This window comes from Polypterus senegalus, chromosome 3 (assembly GCF_016835505.1).
Source record: "Polypterus senegalus isolate Bchr_013 chromosome 3, ASM1683550v1, whole genome shotgun sequence".
NCBI classification, from domain to species: Eukaryota; Metazoa; Chordata; class Cladistia; order Polypteriformes; family Polypteridae; genus Polypterus; species Polypterus senegalus.
This window is the reverse complement of record NC_053156.1, coordinates 210,592,120-210,620,075: the sequence shown is the minus strand read 5'-3', so window position 1 is coordinate 210,620,075 and position 27,956 is coordinate 210,592,120. Positions and strand designations below refer to the sequence as shown.

Below are 27,956 nucleotides of genomic sequence, written 5' to 3'. Positions count from 1 at the left end.
CCCATCTACAGTTATGATTGTTGGTCCTTCCCATTTTAAATTTTCCTTGCTTTTATGCCTTCTAGAACGTCCTGCATAAAACAATGATGGCTTGCCTAATTTAAAGGTGCTGCCTGTGTGGAGTTTGCATGTTCTCCCAAATGATGTGTTAGGTTAATTGGCAACTTCATATAGGCCTTCTTTTAGTGAGTGTGGGTGTGTGTACAATTGTTCCTCGCCATGGACTGGCAATTTGTTCATTAATTAATTGAATATGTTATTCTTGCTTTGATCCTGAACTGTAAAGCTGTTCAAAAAATGAAGGGCTGGATGATCATCATTATGAACTGAATGTACTCTGTCTACAACTAGAATGAATGAATGTCTGAGTTTTGCTGTGTTCTGATCATAGCCTAATATGCAATATCAAAACCCACTAATGTCTTTTTTTGAAGGGAAGGTTAATATACAGAGAATAAATAATACATCAGCAAACAGCTATCCTTTTGGATCCTATGTCACTAATGTCCCATGAGGAGGCTCTTTACTGGATATATCTGTTCAGCTTGCTAGACTTGCAGTTTACATTGGTCCCTTTTGGTATTTTGTCCTGTCCAGATATTTGAAAATAAATGATAAAACCATAAAAATCATCATCCTTTATGATTGTGTCCCCCAAGTCTAAGCCTTTAATCTTATCAAACATATTTCTCTATCCATTTTCTGTAGTTTCTTTCAAACCTGAATATGAACAGTTCCGACATGTTTTTAGCACTGCACACATCGACCCGAGCGCGTGTACTTTTTAGGCTTTGTTTTTACCCTCGTTTTCATTAAACGGCTCGCGTCGTTTACGCGCTTCACCACATGCCTCCCATTTTGCCGGTCCTTCGCTCATCCGCTCATTCAACTCGTCACAGCTTGGGGGAGGTTATAATGGGTGGGATTGTGGGTGTTAACGAGGGGTGGGGTTATGGGCGGGGTTCACGGGGGGTGGGCTAAGAGTGGGATAGCTTTATCTCCTATTGGATGTTTTAGTGCGATTGTCCGCCAGTTACGCGACGACGTATTTGACAAACAGCTGAGAGAAGTAAACAGATAAAAAAAAAAAAACTGGGAAGAACAGGACGGTGAGGATTTTGCCTAGTACGACAACATTTGTTGCATTTTAAATTTACAGTATACAGATTCACTTATTTAAGGAGTAAACACCGAGATGGAGGCTAAACAACAGGGTAAGAAATTGTCCTGTGAAACTTTTTGCATGTACCGTTTAAAATTCTCGTTTACTGATTGCCGCAATGAAGGTTACAGGTTGCAAATGATCTGTTTTAATTTTTAGTTAATGGCTTGAGTTGTAAACGGAATATGGCTTTTCGAGCGAACCTTGTTGGAGTGAAACGCGATCATAAAGCTTTGCATTTTTGGAACTTTAGTTAAACCTAATCCAAAGACTTGTGAGGCGAAGCTTTGATGGCCGTCCTTCGTATTCCTCAAGCTTTGGGTCACATAAGGTGCAACATTGCCGGGGCTGACTCACTACAGCCGTGACCATTCTCCCGAAAAGGTAAAAAGTGGCGGATTCCAGAAAAGTCGACAGAAGATACTAACTTTCGGTTCTTGAAAGTGACATGTTTATCAGAGAACTTTAAAAGTGTGGTTTTGCATTTGCGCTTCCACTTTGCTTTGGTTACAAAAGCATCTGATCAGGAGAAATAAAAAAGAATGCCGGCAAACCAACTTTCGTCATTATCCGGTTAATGCCAGGAGCTAAACCAAATCTGTGCAGTATGCAACTTTGTTTTATATATCGTCATCCAGTAGAGAACATTGTGCCGAGTACAGCGAAACACACAGCGCTTACGTTACTTTATCATGGTAGGGCAGTATGAAAAAGTCTTCTTTAAGGTTTAAACTCTATAGCCTTACTTTAGTCATTACGCCACGCTAAATTTACACTTAATGTTTAAATATGATTTTGTGTTGAATCTGGCATTTTCATTTGCGAATCAAGGAAGACGGTTATTTTGCTATTTCCTTTTTTTCTTTTTATCAACACACGACCCGCTTTTTGAAACTGATGAGCATTTTCCTTTAACTTTTCTCAATTTATATTTATCCTCTAATTACTTCACCATCTGCTTGTGGATTCTAAAAAAAAATAACAGAAATAAAGCCTGTTCTTTCTTAATTTATTTTTGCTTTTTTGTGAGGTTAGGTTACTTTTTACCCACAAAGTGACACATTTCCATGGTGGAGGTTAATATTTAAAGAGATATGAGAAGCTGATACTGTAACAAGATGAGCTTTTAAAAAGCTTATATTTAATGCCAAGATGTCCCAGGGTATATCTGAACATAGTCTCTGTTTCTTATATGAAAAAGTACTGTACTGTTTGCCATATGTTTACTTGTATAAAATATTGTCTATAGGCTTTGAATTGTAAATAAAAGTTTAAAGAATTGCAGCTGGAGATGATTTTGGTGTAATATCTATCTATCTATCTATTTGAATATCATCTTTCTCCTCAACCTGTTACCTTTAGGTTTGGGTAAATATGAAAGTTGCTCACTTAGAGGATATGCCTTTTTCTCTTTTGAGTTGATGACTATGCATTTATTTATTAATTATGTTTTGGTTGTGTCCATTCAGTCAGTTGTGATCTGTATTTCTACTGTATATTTAAGATTAAATTTTTTCTCTTATTCAGTTTAGTCATTTTCCTTTTTGTTGTTTCTTATGTTGCAAATGCATAGTACATGGAACATGGAGGCATTTTGATGTGTGTGTGTGTGTTGCAGCCTTTCATTCTAGGTCAGGTTGCATTCAGAGGGATTAAATGTTTTAGCGAGGCCAGCCTGTTGGTGTGGTATCTGGTTGATCTCAATTCTAATGCAAAGACAAAATGCCAAGTTTTATTATTTTTTTTTTCTCATTTTAGTTAGCTATGCCCAGAGGACCGCTGAGATGTATTCTTTCATTGTAATGCCTTATTTCATCTTGTTTTAATTGTTTCACACATTTTGTAGCTTTGGTGAAGAGTTGTTCATTCAGCTGTTTAAAATCTCATATTACATTTAGGTGCAGTATGGTGGTACAAAAGTGACTCTGCCTCACAGATGCAGAGTCCTAGGTTTGAATTTCTGCTTGGCTACTGGCTCTGTGGAGTTTGCCTGTTCTCTTAGTGTGTTTTATGATATCTCTTAACCAACATTCAAAAGTTGAGCAAGTTAGGTTAGTCGTCAGCTCCTAACTGACCACATATGAGTAAATGTTGTGATGTACATGAATATGCCCTCTGAAGGACTGGCACCCCTTAGGTTTAATTCCTACCTTGTATCCAGAGCTGCCATCAGATTGAACTGGACAGAAGACTAGTTTAGAGGACGTATGGATAGATGGATAGATATTATTTTTTTTTGCTTCATAAATGTTTTTTCAATTTTGTTTTTGTTGGAATTATGGTGCTGTCTCACAGCTCCTGGAGATTAGGTTTGAATTACAGGATTAATTGCTCTGTGCACTGATTTTTGTAGACTTTTGTTTAATGTGTTTTTTGCAGCATGTCTGGATTTTTATTCAATTAGCTTGAGACTCTACATTGGTCTAGACTCTAATATTATTGAATTGTTGCACTGTGACCCTAAAAGTGGATTACTGTACTCTGGTTTAGGATAAATGGAGCAGAGTACTGTTCTGAACATCCAGTCTTGTTGTACATGGAAGAACAGATCCCTGCATCTAGAAGCTAGAGAGCAGGCTATTATTAGTCTGCTTTTATTATAAAATCCTGTAATTAATAGTTAAAAATAAATTAAACATTTAACTCGGTGGTTCTCAATTTCAGTCCTGGAGGTCCCCTGTGGCTGCAGGCTTTCATTCCAGCCAATTTGTTTTTAATAGGACTCCTGCATTAATTGAGGAAGCAGTTTTACTGAATTAATTAATTTGTATCCATCCAGAAATTACCAACCGGTTATGGTGTTTGTTTTTATTGAATGAATCAGGAGTTGGAGTGCACAATAGTACCTTTTTTGCTTTTTAATATTCTTAAATTTCTGGTTATTTATGGCATTGTGTTCTTCTATGCTTGTCATTAAATTGTCAGTATTCAAATATAATGAACAGAGCTCAATAAGCACAATCCAAAACAAGGCAATCGTAAAGAAAATAAAAGAGTTAACCATCAATATATGTCAAAACATAAATATTTCCTAATTTCTTCAAATGTATATTTAACATTGTTGTATCTTGCTGTATACAAAACATATGATGAAATAAAAAAGACAGATAATTTAACATTGAGGTCAATTAAAAGTAAAACTGACTTGCTTACTGTGAAACATTTTGGAAGCGGGGCAAAAAAACTGCAGCCACCGGTGTCCTTGAGGTTGAACTTGAGAAAACTGCTTTTCCTGATAGCCTGATTTAATTTGGAGTATTGTTGTCTCTATCACAGAGTTCAGCGTTTACATTCATTCTAGACTTGGTTGTTCAAGCGGGTTTTTTAGGATATGTGGACCTCCTCTGGTTATTTATCCTCATCTGCAGGCATGTTGGGCAAGCTGTCATTTTTTTATTAAAACGCACACTGGTTATATTGGTAGCCTTACAGAGTACCTGATGTTATTGCACAGAGCCTTAGGTTCAAGCATTAGAAGCTTTTTAGTTATTAGGTAAGGATGTTTTAAAGTATTCTCTTTCAGATTATTCTTTGGCTTTAAACGAGTGATACGTTTACACTATGGGAGTCATAATAGCCATCTTTTCTTACTGTAATTGTACTCTGCAGTGGAAGTGTTCTTTTCCTCTTTGGGGTGGAGTTCCTCTTTAGTCATCTGACATCCTGAATTTACATACATTTGCTGCTCTTTGTGCTTACATTTGCCTATGTATATTTCCTTAAGTTACTGCAAATCGGTTGAAACAATCAGCTTTCATTTTAGGCGAACTAGGTGGACAATAAAATGATGCATTTTTTATTTTATTCAAGACTTGCTTTCAGTAAATGTAATGCTGCTTTTTACTCTGTCTAAGCAATTATTACAATGATTGGCCTCTGGACATTCCCAGTGGAGACCGAATATCAGGTCAACAAGCCAATCAGGGCCTGAATATGTGCTTTTTAACTAAAAAGAGCAGTCTTCTTACACATCAAATGTGTGTTTAATGCAAAATACATAACCTAATGAATGTTTTACTTCACACGTTATTTAAACAGGTCAGAATGTCCTACAAATAAGCATTAGAAATTCAGAAAAGGACAATATTTAAAGCTCTGATATGAGTATTACTTTTTGCAGAAAACTACACACACTGCACCTTGCTAAAGTATCACTGCTCTAAAGACTGATTTTTTTTTTTCTTTTTCTCATATTGCTTGTTTTATGTGGTAAAAAGTTCATATGAAGAAATTGATATAATTCAGGTTTGTGTCATTTCCTATACTATAAATTGGAATGCTGTGCCTTTGTCTTATGAGAAATGTGAAAGGAAATGTATTTTATCGCCTTGTTTGTAGACCTGAATCATCATACCTGAAATGTAGATGCCATAAGCTATGCATTCTTTATTTATTAATGCCATATTGAGATCCAGAATACTTAAAAGGAAACCTAAAATACCTTTTGGTCCTTGTTCAACTTTTAATGTACGTTTCAGTCAAAATGGCTAAGAGGGGTCTTGGTATACCTATGGGGGGGAGTTAATGGAGAGGAGAAGTCATTTTAAGATTTTGTGCTCATTACTATTTTTTATCATCTACAATTATTTTATGACTAGTCAGAATTAGACTTGCATATACTGTACAGTACCTATAATTCCATTTTCAATTAATGAAAACTAACTTTTACTATAAACTCAAGTGGAGCTCTGCTTGTGATACCTATGAACTTGTTTTGCCAGTTTTTAAAGTTTCTCAAAGACTGTCTTGCAGTGCTGGTCGTCTGAGTGTATCTTTTACTGAATTACATTGTATGCATTTCTTCTCTTTTTCTGTTAAAATGATATCTAAATGAAGTTAATTTTCTGTATCTGTTCACTTACATTCTGACTTTATTTATTATTTGGTGATACTGATCTGTTATTTTTCTGTTTCAATATTTATAGTGGATCTTTACACCCACTTGATATACCCTGAACTCTTTAGCATTCTCCATTCTATTACAATTCCATATTCATCTACATCTGCAGTGGAAAGTACTGACCACTTATGATCCAATAAAATTGGCAGAATCACCAGTAAAATAATGTTGCATCTTTTAATTAAAGTAACAAAGTACAATGATACTTGTAGAATTTGGAAATTCTTCATTTCTTATAGAACACGTTAAAAATAATTTACCTCAACTGTTTGTACTAATGACCATGACTTACTGCATACAAGAGTAGAAATTAACACCCCTGTGAGCATTTTTAAATTTGTACTCTAGGCATTTTATGGATGAATGTAATTTCATCATCCAGGTGTCAAATGTTAGGACCATTTCTGTAAATAATTAGAAACCTGATGTTAGTCTTTTTCAACAGTTGTGGTGGACTGCTGGGACCCTTGCCCGGCCGAGATGCCTGGGGAACGGAAGGACTGGGAGAGAGGCAATCTCTCCCCTGGGATGTAAAAGGGTAACTCTGGATTACACCGGGGCCACAGGATTGGAGCTTGGAAGCTCAACCCTGCTGGGGCCTGTGGCCACTGCCAGGGGGTGCCCTGGATAATTCCGGAGCCCTGCACTGCAGCACTTCCGCCACACTCAGAAGTGCTGCTGGAAGAGAAACCAGGCACACTCGGAGTGCTGCTGGGTGCCAATGCAGCACTTCCGCCACACCAGGAAGTGCTACAGGAAGATCGTCTGGTGCACCTGGAGCACATCCAGGTGAACTATAAAAGGGGCCGCCTCACTCCATTCTGGGAGGCAGAGGACAGAGCTTGAGAGGAGAGGAGTGAAGGCGGCGGAAGAAAAGTAGAGAGGAAGAACCGTAAAGGACTGGGTTTATTGTGGCTATTTGGGATTACTGTGTTGTGCTGTGTATAAAGAAGGAAGAAAATAAACTTGTGTGCTTAAAGGACATTGTGAGTCAACGTCTGTCAGTCCGTGTCAAGGCTGATCCTTCCACACAGTTTGTAAAATCATAGTGTGCATAGAAATACTCTACTGTGCATTACTTCACAATTGGTACATGAACACTGTGTAGTTATAACAGCAGACCTAAGCAGGATTAAAAGTGCATATGTTAGTAGAAGGAATATTTGTCAAATATACCTAACTGCAGAATGATCTTCATACTATTCATTTTCTGTTTGACATGACTGTCACAAACAATATTAATTTTTACAATGTCCAGTTCTCTTATGATTGTACATTAAATCAAAAAGAAAGTTAACCAGGTTTAATACTATGTAGAGTAAAAACTAAACCTTTAAAAGAGCTATCTTTAAAAAGTATACTTTTCTTGACAAACATTCATATTGTTACTTTTCAAGAATATAGAAGGCTTTGTATCTGACCTGAAACTATCTTTTCTATATGTGATATCCAGCATGAGCCTTCATCCTTGCTTGTCATAACAGGCAACACATACTAAGCTGCTAATGACTTCCTACGTTTTTAGCAGTGCCACAAAGTTGTTTTGATTGAGGCACTTTTCTGTTTTTTAAATACATGTTAATTTAAGTTGTTGAATTCTTTTTAGATGGTTTATTCTTTGTCTGATACGATTTGCCGCTTGTGTCAGTAGTTCCAATAACTGCTAGATTCATGATCTAATTTGCTGTTTTAAACAGAACTTGACGGTGAAATGGTAACACATTTCTGTGAAGAGTAAAAAATGCACCTACAGAAGTAAGGACATACAGTTTTTGGCACAAACAGTTGTAGTTGATCAAAGTGGTAATTAGCCAAGTACGCACTGTATAGATGAAACAGTGACATGAATCATTTGTATGAAAAGGCTACTTTGAGAAGCATGCACCTGAAGAGTCAGTGAAAAGTACATCATGGAGGACAGTATGCCAGGGTTATCTGGAAGGACTTTTTTTTTCTTTGAAAGTCTGTTCATTTGTCAAATCTTAAATAGTGCTGATGAGCAGAAATATTAATTATTTAATACTCATTGTGAACATTATTGAAAAACTAATGTTTACAACCAAATGTTGTGAATAGTGTTCTTGTGGTTTTGTCCTTGTATCAAGTGTCATAATAACAAGAGTATCTGGAGGTGTTTTTCTTTATGTGTGTATGTCGTTTTTTTAACTGCAAATAGTTCTCTTTTGCATTCAGCATATTTTCCTTTATGAATACTGCTGTTAGCATCTTATCTCTTTAATGTGTTTGTTACAGTGATTAGAAGGCAGTAGGGTTGGCCTACAAGAATTTGTGAATTACAGGGTTGCTTCTGTTCCAAGGATTGTTGTGACTAAATCATGGCAACCCCCTCAAAATGATGTGTTTTGTGTACAAACTGTTTTACGTCATCATATAATTATGCCAGTTTGAGCCATTGTGCAAACATGTACACTCAGCAAAGCTGGCTGATGATGGTATTTGGTTTGGATACATTAGCATTTTAGTCCATTGGTCCCAAGTGCCATAAGTTTATTCCTTTGATAACAGCTCTAAACTAATCCAGTTTATCAGTTTTTTATGTAAAATAAATAAATGCCATAAGCATGTGCCTTCTCAACAGTATACATTTTGGGAAATAGTGATTTTTTTTTTAACTGACATGCTATGCTGCTTTTTACAGAAATAATTTAATTCTCTTGAATAAAGGTTTCCATGCATCTATTATATAATAGATAAGAACTTGTCATTATTACACTTTAAGCAAAGTTTTGCATTTTTGCTCTCATCAAACAAATATGCAAATATTACTACCTGTTCTATATTTTTGTAGGTGTCTTCTACATCATTTGTCTCATTGATGTGACACAACGTTATCTTTTTATTTGAACATGCAGCAACAAAACTTGATTTATATTGGCACTTACGAACTTGATGGACCAAGCATATTTCCTTACATTATTGTCTTTTTCATGTTGTAGCTATTATCTTGATTTTTGTGCATATGTGCAAAGTTCATTTTTGCTTTTCCCTGTTGTACAAATTACTTATTTTCCCTGCTTTGATTTTTTTAATCTCGGGTTTACCACATCCTAAAACTTGCTGACTTTGGCTCTAACTATTCTACTGCATTGCAACTAAGATAGAGCTTGGCTTGAGAAACCTACAGCAACAAACCACAAGCAAAATGCCTGCTTTGGCATGGTTTTGTTGCCACATGCTTTTAATGGCATGCTTTTGTCATACTACATATCAAACTAAACTGTCTCTGTAAAGAGAATTCTACAAAAGGCATGTACTGATAACAATGCAGGGCTGGGTTTCATGTCAACTTGTTATTAAATTTTAGATTCCCATCAAATTGTAACTATTCTCAAAATGAGTTGTCAGAAAGCAGTGTTTTTAGGCACAGGCTAACACTAATTTTGCGCCTAGCTTATGTACAATTCTCTCTCTGAAGATGCACCTCATTTTTATTCTGAACTAGCCATACCCCGCGGCTCAGCCTGCGTAGTAGTGAAACAGGACAGTGAGGAGGGCCATGCCCGGCTCCCAACTCCTGATGTTATGATCCCCTCGCCCGACTCAAATTAGTGTGAATATATCGGTACCGCAAGCAAACTACGATACATAGCATTATATAGATAGAGATAGATAGATGAGAGGTAATCTTTTGCTAGATGTTTTTGCAACAAACCTAGCTTCAGATTTTTCATTTTTTAATTAAAATAGCCAATTAATTGTGCGCTTTCCCTAACTTCTTAATAGATTTTTTTTTTTAATCAGTTGAATTAGAATGTATGAAGTACGGTGATGGGTGAGATATAGGTTGCTCATTTGATGCCTTATTTTCCCCCAAATCTTCCCGTTTTCCTCTTTCCTCCTAACGTAGAAGAGTCAGATGTGTATAAGCTTAGTCACCTACTTAAAAATCCTATTCTTTTAAACTTTATTAATAAAAGGCCTTATAGGCTTGTGAAAAGGTAATAACGTTTACTGTAGTAGTTGTATTTTAAAAACCCAGTCACAGTTACAAAACTATCACATGATCAGCCTAATGTGGTTTTGGGCTCCTGTGCCTTTTTCATTAGTACCACACTGATTTAAGTCCAATTTGTAATTTGAGAAATGCTTTATGTCATAACAGGATGTGGATGCTGAATCACTTTTCCTTATCTGCCAGTTTATTCCTATGTGTCCTGCAGTGAACTGGTACAGGTGTGGTTCCTGCTTTGTGCATGATGATTTTTTTTTTTATATGTTCCTACCATTTCATTGGTAGTAGTAGGCATTTTTCTAATTAATTCTTTTGCAATCTCATTTACTTCCATCTTCCTTACTGACATATTGAATCAGACATGATCAATCTATAGAAGACAATTCATCAATCAAAACACAGTATGTGCTAGAGCCCACCCTCTCAACTTTGATGAGTGAAAGTGACAGTTTTATTTCAAGCCGTATTTCATGACGCACTTGGAGGTATATTGCAGGTCAAATTAAATAAGTAACAAAAAACATACTTTGTGACACATTTTTTTATGCTTACATCTCATGACATGCTGATTTATTTGCACATCTTGTTATTCAATTGTATGAAATATTCCACCATATATCACCCATTATTAGGGTCAACCTTATACATTTGAGGGGAGCTGTCCAATCCTACATTGGCTGCTCCAACTCTGTGATGTTATGCTGGCCTTGCACGGCATCATGGGGCTCTGGGGACAGCAAATTTTCAGAAAGATATTTGGCAAAACAAGGTCACTGGTGAACCCAAGAAAAAACAATTTGGCAAATTTTGCTGATCAACTCTAATCATCATCCACTGCTAAAACATAAGAATAGATGCCATCTTTGCCATAATGGACCAATTTGAAAAAGCAAGCAAGGCAGCTGAATGCCTGCTGCTTTAATGTTATGGGGTGGGGGTAAGCCAATGGAGAACCATTCCTGCCAGCAAAAAATTAGTTGGCAATGATGTCCATCTTTTAAATATTTGCAGAGACCTACTGTAAAATAGACACTTTATTTATAGAAATATTGTTTCAGTGTTTTGCTAGCCTTGTGCTGTTCAGCAAAATCCTGGTTTCATAGTGGATAGCGCTCAAGCTGTCCAATGTTAGAATCCTGTACCATGTAAAGTTTGCGTGTTCTGTCTGTGTTTTTATTGTGTTTTTTCCATTCATATCCGAAATTGTGTACATTTTTTTATTAACTTGAGTGACTTCAGCAGTGGAAGGGCAATGAGCTGGCATGCACTAACCACCTAATACCTAGAATGGTGCTAGTACGCTTTAATTCTGAAGTCAGTTTGCATGTTAGAAAATGGACAAATGTAGAAGACATCACAGGCATAGGGGGAAAAAGGGGTTTATCTTAAATAAAATTAGAGCAGCATGGCTGCAAAACATTCTTTGGATAGCAGTGCAGGCATATTTGGCCATTTCTCCCGATGTATGAATGATCACTCATACTGAGGGATGCTCACCTTTATTTGTCTGGCTGGACTATATCTGTGCATTCAACAATACCATATCCATGCCATTTACTGGGTGGATGAGAACCAGACTGACTTTTCTCTTGTGGAGGTATTGGTATGTTTTGGTGCTCTTGCAGTTTCTCACTGTTGCTCCCTCCACACCAGTGAAATAATCTGTTTACATCAACTATGACAATATGCATTAGTTATCTTTCAAGTCTGTTGGCTGATAAGGATTTGGGACCGTTACTGTATTCTGTCTTAATACATATGTGGAATTATGCTCTTATACTAGCTTCAAACACAAAATCTCTAGGCTTTTCTGTCAGAGATCATGTGTAAGGAGGATAGAAAAATGTTCCAACATTTCTGATTCCTTCTCTGTTATGTTTTTTTTTTTTTCTCTGTCTACTCAGCTGGTTTAAAATGATTGTACAGTAGTGTGGATAAAATCAGCCACAACAAGCATACGTAGAATAAGTATGGAGTAATAGAGCATTAGTGCAAGTGTATATTTTGTCTCAATTGAATTTTATGATGAAATTCTGGTACAGTGCTTTATATGTTTATTTATTTATTTACGGTTTAATTTTGAACAACAAAATAGATAGTACCTGGTCATTTGGCCAGTTAATAAGAATTCAAAATGTATCGATTTAACAAAGTTTTATTGGAAGATTTGGTCAGGCATTCTAATTTGTTGCATTTATAGATTCAGTTATTTGTTGTACAGTCATTCATGCTGACAATTCATTATACTTTCTTGTGTGTGTATGTTGTTTTGTTTGTGTATTCTTGTGTGCATTCATTTTTGCTTTGCATCCAATGCTATTGGCCCTGTATGACCCTGTCCGGAAATAATGAAGTTGTCGAATGAATGAATCAATGAATGAATAAACTATGAACAATTCTAAATATGCCGAAATATGTGTATGACTGATCCAAGAAGCACAGCAATATTTTATCTTCAACATGAAAGTCAAGCAATCACGTTTTGCTATGTTGTTTGAGCTGGGATATTTCAGCTATTACTTTTGTTGTTCCCTGTCTCAGATTACAATGTCTCTCTATTATAAAAAGTGTCTTGGGAGGGAGCCGAGATGTTCAAACCCCCCCTTCACAACGCGAGCAGCAAAGACGCGAAGTGGCAAAAGTACAGCTGCTGTACAGGCTTTTAAATGATCAACGCACAGTGGGACAAGCAGAACACGCAGCTCGCCAGCAGCTGATCCGACCACAATTCCTTAGTGTGTGTTCAGCCATTCACAATGCGAGCAGCGTTATATGTTCTGTGAGAAAGAGATTTAACTACGCCCGGGGCCAAAAATAAAGGACAAAGAGTAGATGACAAAGTAGAATGTCATAAAGAATTTTAAAATGTTGGCGTGGTACACATGTACAGCAAGTTAGAGATAATGGACGTACGAAAATTCCAAAGTCTCAAAAAAAGGATAGGAAAGATCGCATTAGCGCAAACAAACGGAAATTATTACTCGGTGAAATAACGGAACATTGACAAGAGATCGAATATATTGTTCGGATTTAAACTTTAAGTCAGAGACTTGTAGGTCATCTAATTCGTATTGCCAGTGAGAATTAAAAGATTCCAAAAATGTTGGTGCGGTATGAAGTCCCATGAGACGGAGACTTTTAACATGAGACTAGGCTGACCTGCCTTTTAAGGCGATCGACTTTTAAGTTGAACACTTCTTAAGGCAATTCAATATGTAGATCAAATTGATATTTTATACAAACTCATTAATTTGGTTATATTGCATTTGAGCGGTATTACTTTAATACTCATAGTTTCTGTTATTTTTGTGATGAAATGTAAACTCTTTTTCTATATTGAGGTCGCCCTTTTGAACCCCCCTGATATTTACTACGCGGTGAGGCATTTGTACTCCGTCAACATTAATTATTTCCAGAGACATAATTTTGTCTATTTTTCCAGCGCATCGTGCACAAAAGCAAGGGAGAATGGGAGCACCAGAACTCTGCTCACATCATGTTGCTTCGTACCGCAAGCTGCAAGTAGTAAGTCTGTGATAAGCGGAATACCGCTACGCTTTCCACTCACGGGACGGAAGGACAATCCCGACCGCTTTTATATAGTAAGAAAGAAGAAGAAGATATTGCACAGTCTGTAGTAGAAAATCATCTTTTACCTGGAAAAACGAAACTACAAATCCCATCGTGCATTGCAAAATGGACGGGTGTGTGAAACTCCGCGCCTGCGTAGCACTCACGGGACGGAAGGACAATCCCGACCGCAATAATTTTATATGTTCTAGATGACACGTCAATGACAAATCGAAGAAGAAAGAGCATGGAGAAACAGTTGAGAAAGTTGTTTCATTTATTAGAGAGAAAGAAACGATATTCACTCACAGGCAGTTATACATTGCGTTATCACGATGCAAGTCCAAGCACGGAATCAAAATTCAATGAGATCTTGAAGAAAGCTTAATTCCAAATATTGTTTTTACAAAAGTTTTAAAGTAAAAGTGAAAATAATGCATATGTAACAATCCCTTTAAATTGTATATCCAGTAAACCAAACCCGGGGGTGGTGAGCGAAGTGAGCAGGGGCCAGAGCCTCCTAGTATTTCTAAAAAAAACATACTGTATGTCTTTCTGTTCTACAGTCAATAAGTATTGCATCTTTGCTAATGACACATGGTTTTCAGACTTTCATTTCCTCCTTACTGGCCCTGTCCTTACTCTCACACTCACTTTTTGTCTGATTCATTTGTAATTTCTGCTTGTATAGTACATCATTTATAAGAACCTCAGACATTGCCTCTAAAAATGTACATTTATATATATTCTGTAACACCCTGTTACCATTGTTAAATGTGGTTGGTGTATGAATCCTATAGTGGTAAGTGATTTTATTTATAGCTGAGCTAAATAGTCTTTTATGGTGACCCTTTTGGAAAACGTAAAAGTTATTTTAATGGGCTACCCAGTGGAAAGGTTTTTTAAATTGATGTGTAATGCCAGACAGACCAGGCAGACACAAATGTATGTTGGCAGATGCCCCCATCCAGGAGATCTTCAACTTGTGCACTTGAATGCTTTCCAAGTGAAGCTGGTGACATTAAACATGAATGGGCCATGCTTTGTGACACAGGTGCTGCAGTTGCACTAGTAAACCCCTAACTTGGTGGTAGACCCCAGCAGTAAAGGGAGCCATCAGATTGAAGAAGGAGGCCTTCTGGCCTTAGTTAGCTTGTCAGACTTCAGAGGCAGTTGACACGTACCAAAAGGCCAAGCTGAACATGTCAATGCCGGTTGCAGAGGCAAAAACTATGGTACGGGAGGAATTCTGTGAGGCCATGGAAAATGAGTTTCAGTTGACCTCAAAGCGATTTTGGCAAATTGTCGGGTGGCTCAGTGCTTTGCCCATAGGTTTATAACAAGGATGGAGCGCTCCTGACCTCAGCTAAGGATATAGTTGGGTGGTGGAAAGAACACTTTGAAGACCTCCTAAATCCCACTGACACACCTTTATTTGAGGAAGCAGAGTTGGGGGACTTGGAGGAGGACTGGGCCACCTCTGGTGAAGAAGTTGCTGAGGTAGTTAAAAACAAAAAAAAAAAAAACTGCTTCGTGGCAAGGCTCTGGGGTTGGATGATATTCTCCCTGAGTTCATAAAGGCTCTGGATGTTGTTGGTCTGTTTTAGCTGACATGCCTCTTCAACATTGCATGGAGTGCCTCTGGATTGGCAAACTGGGGTAGTGGTACCCATTTTTAAGAAAGAGAAACAGAGTGTGTGTTCTAGCTTTAGGGGTAATCGCACACCTTAGCCTCCCTGGGAAAGTCTTCTGGCAGGGTTCTGGAAAGGAGGAATAAGCTGCTGGTTGAGCCTCGGATTCAGTAGGAACAATTCGGATTTTGTCCCATGCATGGAACACTGGACCAGCTTTTTACTTTCATGAGGGTTCTGGAGGGTTCATGGTAGTATGCCCAGTCGGCCTAAACGTGTTTTGTGGATTTGGAAACGGCATATGATTGCATTCCTTGGGGTATCCTGAGGGGGGGTGCTTTGGGGGTATGGGGTACAAGGTCGGCTGTTGTTTTCTATTCGGTCCCTGTACAACTAGAGTGAAAGTTTGATTTCTCATTACTGGCAGTAAGACTGACTTGTTCCCGGTGGGTTTGGGACTCCATAAGGACTGACCTTTGTCTCTGATTCTGTTTTAAATTTTTACACAAGCAGTGGAGGGTGTCAAGTCTGGTGGCCTTAGGATTGACTGTCTGCTTTTAGCAGATGATGCTGTGTTTCTGACTTCATCAGGCTATGATCTTCGATGCAAATTGGGGTAATTTGCATTAGAGTGTGAAACGGCAGAGATTAGGATCAGCATCTTGAAGTCCAAGTTCATGGGATTCAGTTGGAAAATGGTGGAGTGCCCTCTCTGGGTTAGGGATGCATCTCGGCATCTTGTTCACAAGTGAGTTGATAAAGGGAATGGGGGATACCACTGCGGTCATTGCTCTGATCCACCCGTTTGCGGACATTGTACCAGTCAGTTGTTGTGAACTGACCGTTTTACCAGTCAGTCTCGGTTCCTACCATCACCTTTGGTCATGAGCTGTGGGCAGTGAATGAAAGAGCTAGATCATGGATACAAGCAACAGGAATGAGTTTCCTCCGCAAGGTGTCTGGGCTTAGCTTTAGAGAGAGGATGAGAAGCGCAGACATTCAGGAGGAGCTCAAACTTTAGCCGCTGCTCCTCTGGATCGAGAGGAGACAGTTCAAGCAGTTTAGACCTCTGATTAGGATGCCTCCCTGGCAAGGTGTTTCAGGCATGTGCAACTGAGGGAAGGCCTCTGGGGCAGACACAGGACATGTTGGAGAGATTATATCTCATAGCTGACCTGGTAACCCCTCAGTATCCCCCCCAGAAGAGTTGGAGGAGATGGCAGGGAAAGGGGATATCTGCACATCATTGCTTAGAATGCTGCCCTCATGATCCAGATCTGGATAAGTAGCAAAAAATAATAATAATTAATTTTATTTATAGAGCACTTTACATTAGCAGTAAATCTTAAAGTGCTACATAAAAAGTTTAAACAAAGGCACAGCAAGATAAAAACAGAGATAAAACAACAATAATTTTAGCATTTTTGTTAATATGCTTTCCTAATTAGAAAAGTCTTTTAGCTGTTTTTTAAAACAGCCCACAGTCTGCTGTGTTCTTAGGCTCTCTGTTAGGCCATTCCAGAGCAGTGGAGCAGCGGCTGCAAAGGCTCGGTCACCCATTGTATGAAGTTTGGTCATGGGGGGCAAAGGTGGTGGGTATTTGCAAAACGGAGGTTTCTTGCAATGAATTGTAGTACATGTATTAAGATTTCCTTCAGATATTGTGGAACATTTCCATGGATACACTGATGAGTAAACAAACGGAGTTTGTATTCGATACGGAAGTGGATAGGGAGCCAATGAAGTGACCGAAGGATTAGTGAAATGTGTTCATATTTCTGCACCCTCATCAGGATTCTTGCAGCACTATATTGAATTTGTTGGAGCTTTTGAAGGCTTTTACTTGGGATCCCAATGGGGACTGCATTACAATAATCCAGCCTTGATGAAACAAAGGCATGAACCAGTTTTTCAGCATCACAGAGGGAGAGGTAGGGACGGAGTTTGGCTATGTTTCGGAGATGAAGGAATGCAATTTTACAAAGGTGATGGACATGTGCCTCAAATGACAGATGGGAGTCTAACTTGACAACCAGATTTGTAACAGAAAGGGAGAGGGTAATAGTATGGTCAGAAAAGGAAATGCAGTTTACAGAGGAACGAAGTTGATGGGGGTGCCAATTAAAAGAGCTTTAGTTTTAGTGCTGTTCATCTTGAGGGAGTTCTTGGACACCCAGGCTACAGTCTCATCCAAGCAAGAAGAAAGAGCTGATGAAGGTGTAAGAGAAGTTGAATCCAGTCTCACATAGAGCTGCGTATCATCGGCATAACAGTGGAATGAAACTCCATGCTTGTGGATGATGTGGCCCAGGGGTAGCATATAGATATTTATAAATGGTCGGTCCAAGGACTGATCCTTGTGGGACCCCACAGGTCACAGTGTGAGTACGAGATTTCGCGTCCCCCAGGGCCACATACTCAGCCCTATCAGTAAGATAGGACTCGAACCACTCCAAAGCAAAGCCAGAAAGTCCAATCATATAGTGAAGATGATGAAGGAGAATATTATGATCTATTGTATCAAATGCAGCTGTGAGGACCTGGAGGGTAAGGAATGATGGAGAGCCCTGGTCAGCAGCCATCAGGAGGTCATTGGTGGTTCTGACCAGGGCTGTCTCTGTAGTGTGAGAAGTTCAGAAACCAGATTGAAATTTTTCAAACATTAAATTTTTTGAGGTGATTCTGAAGCTGGACCAAAACAACCTTCTCCAAAACCTTAGACAAAAATGGAAGGTTGGAGATTGCACGATAGTTTGCTAACACTTCAGGATCCAAAGAGGATTTTTTTAAAATGAGGTCTAATAATTGTGGTTTTCAAGTCCAGTGGGACTAAGCCGCTCTGGAGAGAGTGATTAATGATATCAGCAATGAGAGGGCTTAAGTCTGATACATTATCTTTTACCAGAGGAGTAGGAAAGGGGTCCAATGAAAACGTTGAAGGCCTCATCCTCTGTTTGATGCCCTTAACTTCTTTAACTGTGGTACAGCGGAACTAGGAGAGGCAGTCCATTGGCTTTGATGTGGAACATCCAGCGATGGAGGGCTGGAAACAGACAATGAGGAGCGGATGATGTCTACCTTAGAGGTGAAATATTCAATAAAATTATTGCACTGCTCCTCTGTGGAATTATTACAGGTGTAGATATGAGGATTGAGTAAATGATTTATTACGGAAAAAAGTTGTTTGGAATTTCCAGGACTGTTGTTGATTAAATTTGAATAATATTGAGGTCTGGCAGTGGTCAGTGTTTTGGAGTAATTTTTTTGATGTCCCTGATAAGCTAGTTTGTGGACTGTTAAACTGGTTGCAACAAAACGCTGCTCAAGGGCTCACCCAACTGCTTTCATCTGTTGAATCTCACTTGTAAACCACGGGGAAGATTTTACAAAAGAGACCACACGCGATTTAACTGGAGCATGTGTCTCCAGGATGTTCTGGAGCCCATTGTTGTAATAATCGACTAATTCATTGACAGAAGAACAGTGTGGAGTAATAGAAAAGTTCTTAATGTCAGCATTTAAATCAGTCAAATTTATGTTTTTCAAGTTCCTAAAGCGGATATAGCGCTGTGGTTTAGAGTACAGTAATCCCTCGCTATATCGCGCTTCGACTTTCGCGGCTTCACTCTATCTCGGATTTTATATGTAAGCATATTTAAATATCTAAAGCGGATGTTTCGCTGCTTCGCGGGTTCTGCGGACAATGGGTCTTTTTACTTCCTGTACTTGTTTCCTCGGTTGTTTTGCCCAGTTGATTTCATACAAGGGACGCTATTGGTGGATGGCTGAGAAGCTAACCAATCAGAGCACGCAGTTAAGTTCCTGTGTGCTGAATGGCTCAGCGACGGAGTGCTGAATTTGATTCCGCGGTGTTAACCAGGAAGTCTCATCTTGCTCATTCAGCATCAACGTGTTTCGCTGTGTAAAGAGTTAACTTTTGTGCTCTTTTGTGTTTATCTTTGTGTGTAGTCAAGCCCTTCATTATGACTCCAAAATGATCTGCTCCTGCTATAGCTTTAGGGGCCGTGCCCAAGCGCCAACGGAACATGTTAATGATTGCCAAAAAGTTAAACGTTTTGGATATGTTGAAGGAAGGGAAAATCTACACCGCTGTAGGACGCCATTACGGCATCAATGAGGCTACGATTCTTTTTATTGAAAAAGTAGGAAAGGAATACAAGATCTACGACCGCATTGTCCTTTTAACCAGGGTGCAAAGCGAGTTGTAAGTGGATTTTAATAAGGCAGTAGTCTGGATGGAATCTGCTTTAGGGATTTAGACTGCCGGTTAGAACAACAATGGCGGTACTACACAGTCGCCTGAAGAGGCTTCTTTAGAACAGCTGTAACACTCTCCTTTGTTGTGCAGTAAAACTAAACTCATCGTTATCGGACAAGTCATCGTGTCATTGTTGGTGAGTAACCATAATTAATTTTCTACTTATAGTACTTAGTACATGTACGTGCGTTTAGTGTCACTGTACACACATTTACTGTATACAATTTTTCTTGCATTGTACGTATTTATTGCTGGTGGCCTGTCTATCGTAATGGCTGTAACATGTGATCTCGGTGATTAGGTTTTACTGTATATAAACAGTGTGTTTACATACATAATTTCAATGAATCTTACCTAATATGTAAGAGAATATAAAGGGTTTATGCTGTATAACTGTGCAGGGAATATTTATAAACAGTGTGGGAGAGTTTATAAGGGCTTAAAATATATAAAACTAACCATACAAACATGGTTTCTACTTCATGGATTTTCACCTATCGCGGGGGGGTCTGGAACGCAACCCCCCCGATCGAGGAGGGATTACTTTAGATCCATTGAGACAATTTTGTGATCAGAAACACCCAGATAAAATACTTGGAGGTCAGAGATGAGGACTGAGTCAGTGATGACTAAATCGAGGGTATGAACCTTGTTGTGAGTGGGGACCTCGACAAGTTGCCTCGGATTAAGGCAGTCCAGAAGCTCTAAGAGCTGAGCAGCAGAATAATTAGAGGGTTTGTCTACATGAATGTTCAAGTCTCCATGAATGAGTACATTTGATGATGATGTATAGAAAGATGAGAGCAGCTCGGTCATTTCCATAATGAAATTAGGGTGTTGTTTTGGTGGTCGGTAAATGAGTATTGTTATAAAAAGTAGATGCTTACAATTAATTGCCAGGCATTCAAAAGTTGAGAATTTTGGAAGGGGGTGAAGTGATAATTGCAAACCTGTCCGATGGATTACAGCCAGATCACCGCCACGTCCAGAGCTGCAAGCCTTTTCGAGGTAAGTGTACCCAGGAAGGGCAGGACTCTTTAAAAACTGAGTATACCTCAGATTTATGCCAGGTCTCAGTCAAACAAATAATTTCAATCCCCCTGTCTACAATGTGATTATAAATTAGACAGGTTTTATTTGTCAGGGACTGAACATTAAAAAGTTCAACTTTGATGTTTAGCGAGGTGTTGCTTTTAACCAGAGGACGAAGAAAGCTGAAATCCACTCCAGGCTTTCCGTCTCACCTGGACCGCCGCCGGGCAGTGCTTTTAGTCTCCATGTTGATGGTGCTTGGATGACGTGTTCGGGCTGCGATGGAGCGAGTTGCCGCTGACCACAAGGACGGAATGGATGGATGTATGGGTGTAATGTGGCAGTTGTCAATTGGAGTGAATAAAATACAATATTTTCACAATGAAAAATAAATTATTGTAAGTTACCTCATAACACATAGTTTGTGGTTTGTGCATTATTTACATGTTTTTCTAAGGTAATTGAGTCAAGCAGGGTAATGATATTTTCCTTACCTGGTCAATGGCATTCACACCCAGTAAAGGGTCCAGGATCGGGAAAGAAGAGTAAAAATTTTAAGATCAGCAACATGCCCCATTTATTTCTTTTATATGAAATATATGTATATAAAATTAAATAAATAAAATGATAAGCAGCCTGGGATGAGTGCTGCCTTCATTCTTTTTATTTATCTACACCCACAAAGGGTACTCAAGTATAAAGATGCATTTGACACATAACACTACAATTGCTCCAAAATTGAAAAATGACATAACCTACAGTACATGAAGCAACAAGAGTTTGTTGAGTCATTATTTTAATAATTTAGATATTGCAATGATGATTAATATAAGATGGAAATATATTGTGCTTCATTTATGAATGCATTTCTTGTCTCACTGCATTTTCATATTGCTTTTGCATATTTAGTTGTTTTTAATTTACAAAATGGCAGTTAAAATGTACAAGTACATACATATATAAAATGTCTTTGTAAACATTCTTGTCTTGATGTAAAATATTTGTTATGGTTTATTTTTATTATTTTAATTTTTGTGTTTTATCAGGTCTGCTGGAGACGAGGCCTCTTCAAGAAGTTGATGAAGATGCAGTCTTAGATATTGACCTTGGCAACACAGTTTCTGAAGAAGAACGAGAAATGATGCAGATGGAGTTGGAAAAGGTAATTTACATGAAGATTATCCTCTTCTGGAGTTTCCTGTTCATAACGTATGGTGGAATAAAGTTTAAAAATATATTGTTCATTGTATTTATTCCAGTAAATTGTTTGTTTTCTATGTGTCATTTAATTGCTTTTTTAAAATGGTTTTCTAAAAGAATTGACTATGTAACTGAAGGATTATGATGCTGCTGTGCTAACTGAACAAATAAACAGTTTTCATATAAAAGTCAAGTCAAGTTGGGGAGCATGCACTGGTACAGTGTGTTGCCGCACCAACTACATGACAAAACAACTCGGATCCCGGTTGGCAACCCCCCAGGCAGATGCACAGTCCAGTCCCATCCTCCGGAAATGACCCTCTATCTACCGCAGCCAGGTGTTATGTGGGCGACCCCTTGGCCTGGTCCACCCACTCGGGTCCCCAACAATGAGGATCTTATGAGCCAGATCACCCTCGGGGAAACGCGCCACATGGCCATAGTGCCGTAACTGACGCTCCCTCACAATGCAGGTAACATGCCTCATTCAGGACTCCATGAGCAACCGCTCATTCAACACAAAGTCAAACCAACGGTACCCAAGGATTTTTGGGAGAGAGACAGTACCAAAAGAGTCCAGTCTACATCTCAGGTCACCGGATAGCGTCCATGTCTTGCAACCATATAGCAAGACAGGAAGCACCAGGACTCTAAAGACTTGGACCTTCGTCCTTTTGCATAGATATCGGGAGCGCCACACACCCCTTTCCAGCGACCTCATGACCCCCCATGCTCTCACAATCCGTCTACTGACTTCATAGGAAGAGTCACCAGAGACAGGAATGTCACTGCCAAGGTAAGTAACCCTCTCAACAAGGTCAACACTCTCCGCAAACAGAAACACTGCTGATGGCTGTACCCAAGAGGTCATTAAAGGCCTGGATCTTGGTTTTTATCCAGGACACTCGCAAGCCCAGACACTCAGACTTCTCGCTCAGTCTCTCGAGTGCCACAATCGGAGTCTCCATTGACTCCGCGAAGATCACAGCATCGTCGGCAAAGTCAAGATTCGTGAATCTTTCTTCACCAAGGGATGCCCCACAGCTGCTGGACCCCACAACCTTGCTCAACACCCAGTCAATACAAGCATTGAACAGAGTAGGAGCAAGAACACACTCCCGACAAACCCCAGAATCAACTGGGAAAAATGCAGAGGTCCTGCCTCCACTCTGCACAGCACAGTATCAGTGTACAGTAAACTGGTACTGTATATAAAACTCACCAGAGCCAAAATCTGGCTTGTGTGGTGATACTGCATGAAAAGAAAGTTTGTCTGCTTTTTATAATAAAAGCTGGGATGACAACACTATGACTAAAAACTTAACCACTCTATACCCTTTCACTGTCTCCAGTTCCTCATCAGGAACTTGTAGTCTCAGGCCATCTCCATCTCTTCTGCCACTGGGCTTTGCCTAGTTCCGGTGTTTTCCATACTTCAGGAATAAGTAAGCATGTTTATAGATAATCCACTTTTTAAAAATATTTTTCCAAACTATGAGCCAATGAAACCAGAAAGGTGCCAAAAGTTTGAGCATTTATTATAAAAATAGATACACTAAGAAGGGTAAATAGTAATAATTAAATACAAATCAGGAAAAAAATAAATTAAAATGACATCCTCTCTTGGGCCTGCCTATTCAAGTTCCTTCCGTTACTAATAATGTGGGATGTACCTACATACCATAAACTGCATATACATCTTGAAATACCTCCTGTACCTTCTCTTACTACCTCTAGCCTCTCTTTTTCCCAGATCATGCCAACAACACACATTATTTTAAAGCTCAATAGCCTTATGGTTGGAAGGACCTTTTAAACCCCATGCTGTGACTGCGTCTGTTGTCACTTCTTGTTCCTTCAGAATTAGATTTACTCTAGAAGCCAGTCTTTATTTGAACTAGGGGCAGCTATTATAGTGCCACATAGTTTCTCCCCCTGTCCCTGGAACTTCAAAGCAACTTCTCTGTAATGCATAGCAAAAAGCGCCTGCTTCACAAACACTTTTAATATCAAAATGCATTGCATTTTTCTTTGCAATAGATGGCATATCACAAACATTATCAATTATTTTTACAAATTCCATACCAAATAGCATATATCAAAGACATATATGTTGCATGGTGCACTGCAAACGTTAACGCTGAGGTCTTCATTGATTTCTAAAATTTTTAACCCATTTTAGATGGGTAGCATAAGTAGTCATCGTTGAACAGGTAAAACTTAGGCAAATGTAGTTTCTTTCTTGTATTCCTTAATTTGTTTTCTATACTTCCTACTCCAAAGTCAGGGTTGTAGACTGCCAGTGCCTGTGTATCCTCCTCCTTTGTACTGCAGTAACTTACTTGGCGTCTCGTTTTAGCCTTCAGTCTACCTTTCCTTAATCTATTTCTTTTTTTAAAATATCATAGTAAGAACAGAGCATTAGTACATCAGAAAGATTTAGATAAGAACATGCCGTTCAGCCCAACAAGGCTCACCAGTCCTACCTACTTAATTCCTCCTGAATAACATTACGTTGAGTTTTGAAGGTCCCTATTGTCATCCACACTACTTGGTAACTTACTCCATGTGTCTTTGGCTCTCTGTGTGAAGAAAAACTTTTTAATGATTGTGCAAATTTAACCTTAAAACATTTCCAACTCTGTCTCTGTGTTCTTGATGAACTCATTTTAAAGTGACAGTCTCAATCCACTGCGCTAATTCCTTTCATAATTTTGAACACTTCAGTCATGTCCGCTCATAATCTCCTTTTGCTTAGACTGAAAGCGCTTGGCTGTTTTAAACTTTCCTTATAACTCATACCCTGTAGTTCTGGAATCTGCATAATCATTCTTTTCTGGACTTTTTCTAGCACTTATATGTCTGTTTTGTAGGCTGGAGACCAAAACTGTACACAGTCCTGCAGATGAGCCTTGCCAGTGCATTATAAAACTTGCAAAACCTTGTTTGACTTGCACTGTACTCATTGTGTTATATAATCTAACATTCTGTTAGCCTTCTTAATGGATTCTGAATACTGTCTGGAACTTGATAGTGTTGAGTCTAGTATGACTCCTAAGTCCCACTTAACAGGTATATTTTCAATTTTCAGACCTCCCACTGTATATTCGAAACTAACACTTTTTTGCATTTATTTACATTAAATTGCATCTGCCCCAAATCTGCCCCAGCCTGTAGGTTCTCCAAGTCCCTCTGTAGTAATTCAGCACTTTCTTGATTATCTGCAAATCCACCTAGCTTAGTATCACTGCAGACTAAACCAGCTTGTTTTTATATTCTTATCCAAATCATATTCACATATACAGTATGTGTGTATATGACCCGAGTTCGCTTTCCGCGTCCTCCCTGCGTTGAGTTTGCATGTTCTCCCCATGTCTGTGTGGGTTTCCTCCCACAGTCCAAAGACATACAGGTTAGGTGCATTGGTGTGTCTAAATTGTCCCTAGTGTGTGCTTGGGGGTATGTGTGTGCGCCCTGCGGTGGGCTGGCGCCCTACCCGGGGTTTGTTTTCTGCCTTGCGCCCTGTGTTGGCTGAGATTGGCTCCAGTAGACTCCCATGACCCTGTAGTTAGGATATAGTGAGTTGGATAATGAATGGATGGATAGATGTGTGTATATGTATATAATGTGGGATATGTATGTGTGTGTGAATTAATAAGGTGAGGTTCAAAGTGTGCTGGTCGTAAAGTCTTTTTTATTATTTAGGTATCCGTCTATTTAGGCCTGTGTCCTATTTTAAGCGTATGTTCGATTGGAATTTATATGTGCGTATATCAGAAATTGTATGTCCTTTCTTCTGATAGTGTTGCAATGTTTTTTAGGTGACATATCAGCATAATCCAGACGTTCTCCAAGGTGTGGTGGAAGCCCAATTGTAATAGGGCTCCAACGCTCCTGCAGCACCCTCTGGTGGAACCCAACAGGGCTATGCGGAACTCCAACTTTCCTGTAGCCTTGTGGGAATCCGAAGCACCGCCACAACCCAGGGGGGCTGCCATCTAGTCCTTCCGTCACTGTATAAATATATAATCACTATGTGTTTTTATCTGAAGCGATGGGAAACGGCACAATAAAATAATACAAGCAAATTTCTTTAAAACTGTCAGACTCCTCATCTGACCCACAACAAATCAATAAAAGCAAATATACATTTTGAGCATGTTTTATATAATGCAAAGGCTAAATGTCCAATGGTTAACAAAATGAAGGACTTTCAGAGTTTTTCTACATTTGTAGAGAAGTCAAATTTTTAAACATCTGCTTTTAGGAGGTGGGTTGTAAGTCTGGCTTTGATTTGCTATAGTTACATAAGAGTGATTTGTTTCCCTGCCAGACAAGTCTGTATTTCTGCTCTTTTGGTTTCTCATTCAAGAAGTGACTTCAAGGCATCATCATCATCTTTATTTGGAAAAGAATGTTTCCAGTCTCTTTCCTAAGCTCCTGTGCCAATAACTACTGGCTCTACCAGAGATTCCCCTTTTTCCTCAATAACAGGGCAGAGATCCAGAATATATGTTTCCTCTGCATTAGGAGAAACTGAGCTCACTTTCCTCCACAATTGTTGGCTCACTGTACCCTGCAACACTTTAAATCGCATGCAGAACTTTGGAGTTTTCACTTCCAGTAATGTCAAGAACTACCTCTGTGTAATCGCCCCTCATAAAGGGCTTCTTGTCTGTTTTGGTGTTTCTTGTTTCCGCATGGTCATTTGTTGACCCGGCCTTCAGATTCTTCCATCTGAGTTTCACTTGCTCAATAATGGCACAAAACACCCTCCCACATTGCATGGGTTTCTGCAACAGTGAAATTAGGTCCTTTTGAGTCCGTGGTTCCATTTCTTTGGTGTTGTGAGCATAAAGTTTATAGGCTTTGATTTTGATTTATTTAATTGAACGCAAGGCAAAGCACAACAGCTTAGTGATGTTTAATGGGTGTGTTTAAAATACTAATTCCACAGCCATCTTGGACGTGGTAGGTATTGTCCATCACCTCCACCAGTTTGGTAGGAGAGGATACTATCAAAAAGGGTGTAAGTTGAGCTTTCAAAACCACTGGAGCAATACACCGCGGAGACACATTATGCTCATTTTTGCTTTGTGAATGCTGATATTAAGTATGTTGCAGAATTTGTCAGGCCAAAACTTTAATGTAGAACCTCTTGGAGTTGCGCTTTGTCTAATGAAAAAGAGGACTTCATTGCTCTGTGTTTCTATGTTTTTGGGACTTTCTACCAAGTTGTCGTTGATAATTTGTGAGGCTGGTCAATCAGTTGTTAAATTTTCAAAGGATGTCTAGACCGACCAGACCATGTGCAAGTTTTTTTTAAATTTTGGTGGAACATGTTCAGTACTATTGCTGTTACGACTGCAGGCAAGTGCATATACAAACACTTAATGGAAGGGAGCGAGTATATGTCAACCAATATGTCAACCATATTATGAAAAGCTTCGAGAGACTGGTTTTGAACTATACATGTCTTGTAAAAGACCAATTGTACACACTGTGGCTTGTCTATCGGACAACAATTTTTGTGGAAAAAGCATTTGTCCGTTGGCTCTATAAGGTTTATTTCCATCTGGACTAAGCTGGCAGCACTTTAAGGATTATGTGTTTTGATTGCTTCAGTGCCTTGAATACAGTTCAACTATCCACGCTGAAGGGTAAGCTGAGGGATATGCAAGGGAGTCTGGTGTTCTGGATAATTGACTGTCGGACAGACTGCCATTTGTGCAGTTCAAGGACTGTGTCTGATGTGGATGTGAGCAACACTGGAGTACCACAGGGAATTGTTCTGTCTACTTTTATTTTTTCCCTGTACACCTTAGACTATGTATGTAACACCAGGTGATCCCACTTAATGGGGTGAGAGAGAGTATGAGTGTCAAGTGGAGGACTTTGCTTCTTTGTGCAGAAGGAATTGTTTACAGCTAGTTACTGGTTTCGCCAAAACCAAAGAGCTTCTATGCCCCATCAGTCTCCAGGGAGTCGAGGTGGAGGTGGAAGTGGTGCACCGTAATGAGTACGTGAGGTTAGGGGAATGTGTCCAAATCAATAGGCTAGAATGGTCTCCTAACACTGTGGAACTGTATAAGAAAGTGCAGAGAAGACTCTTCTGTTTCCTTCTTCTTAGGAGACTATAATCCATTATTGTGGTTAGTGATATCCTTCTCATGTTCCACAGTACTGTGATGGCCAGTGGGATTTTTCTA

At 39.0% G+C, this 27,956-nt stretch overlaps 1 protein-coding gene across 1 annotated transcript in view; it reads left to right on the top strand.

Moving 5' to 3' along the window:
• The first annotated feature begins 1,052 nt into the window (after nucleotides 1-1,052).
• The window catches only part of tpd52l1 (tpd52 like 1), a 65,089-nt gene continuing 38,185 nt past the window's right edge, over nucleotides 1,053-27,956 (top strand). Inside the window, exons 1-2 of the mRNA XM_039749802.1 lie at nucleotides 1,053-1,214; nucleotides 21,594-21,709. Coding sequence (XP_039605736.1) covers nucleotides 1,196-1,214; nucleotides 21,594-21,709 — 135 coding nt within the window. The 5' untranslated portion in view covers nucleotides 1,053-1,195. The remainder of the gene's footprint in view (nucleotides 1,215-21,593; nucleotides 21,710-27,956) is intronic.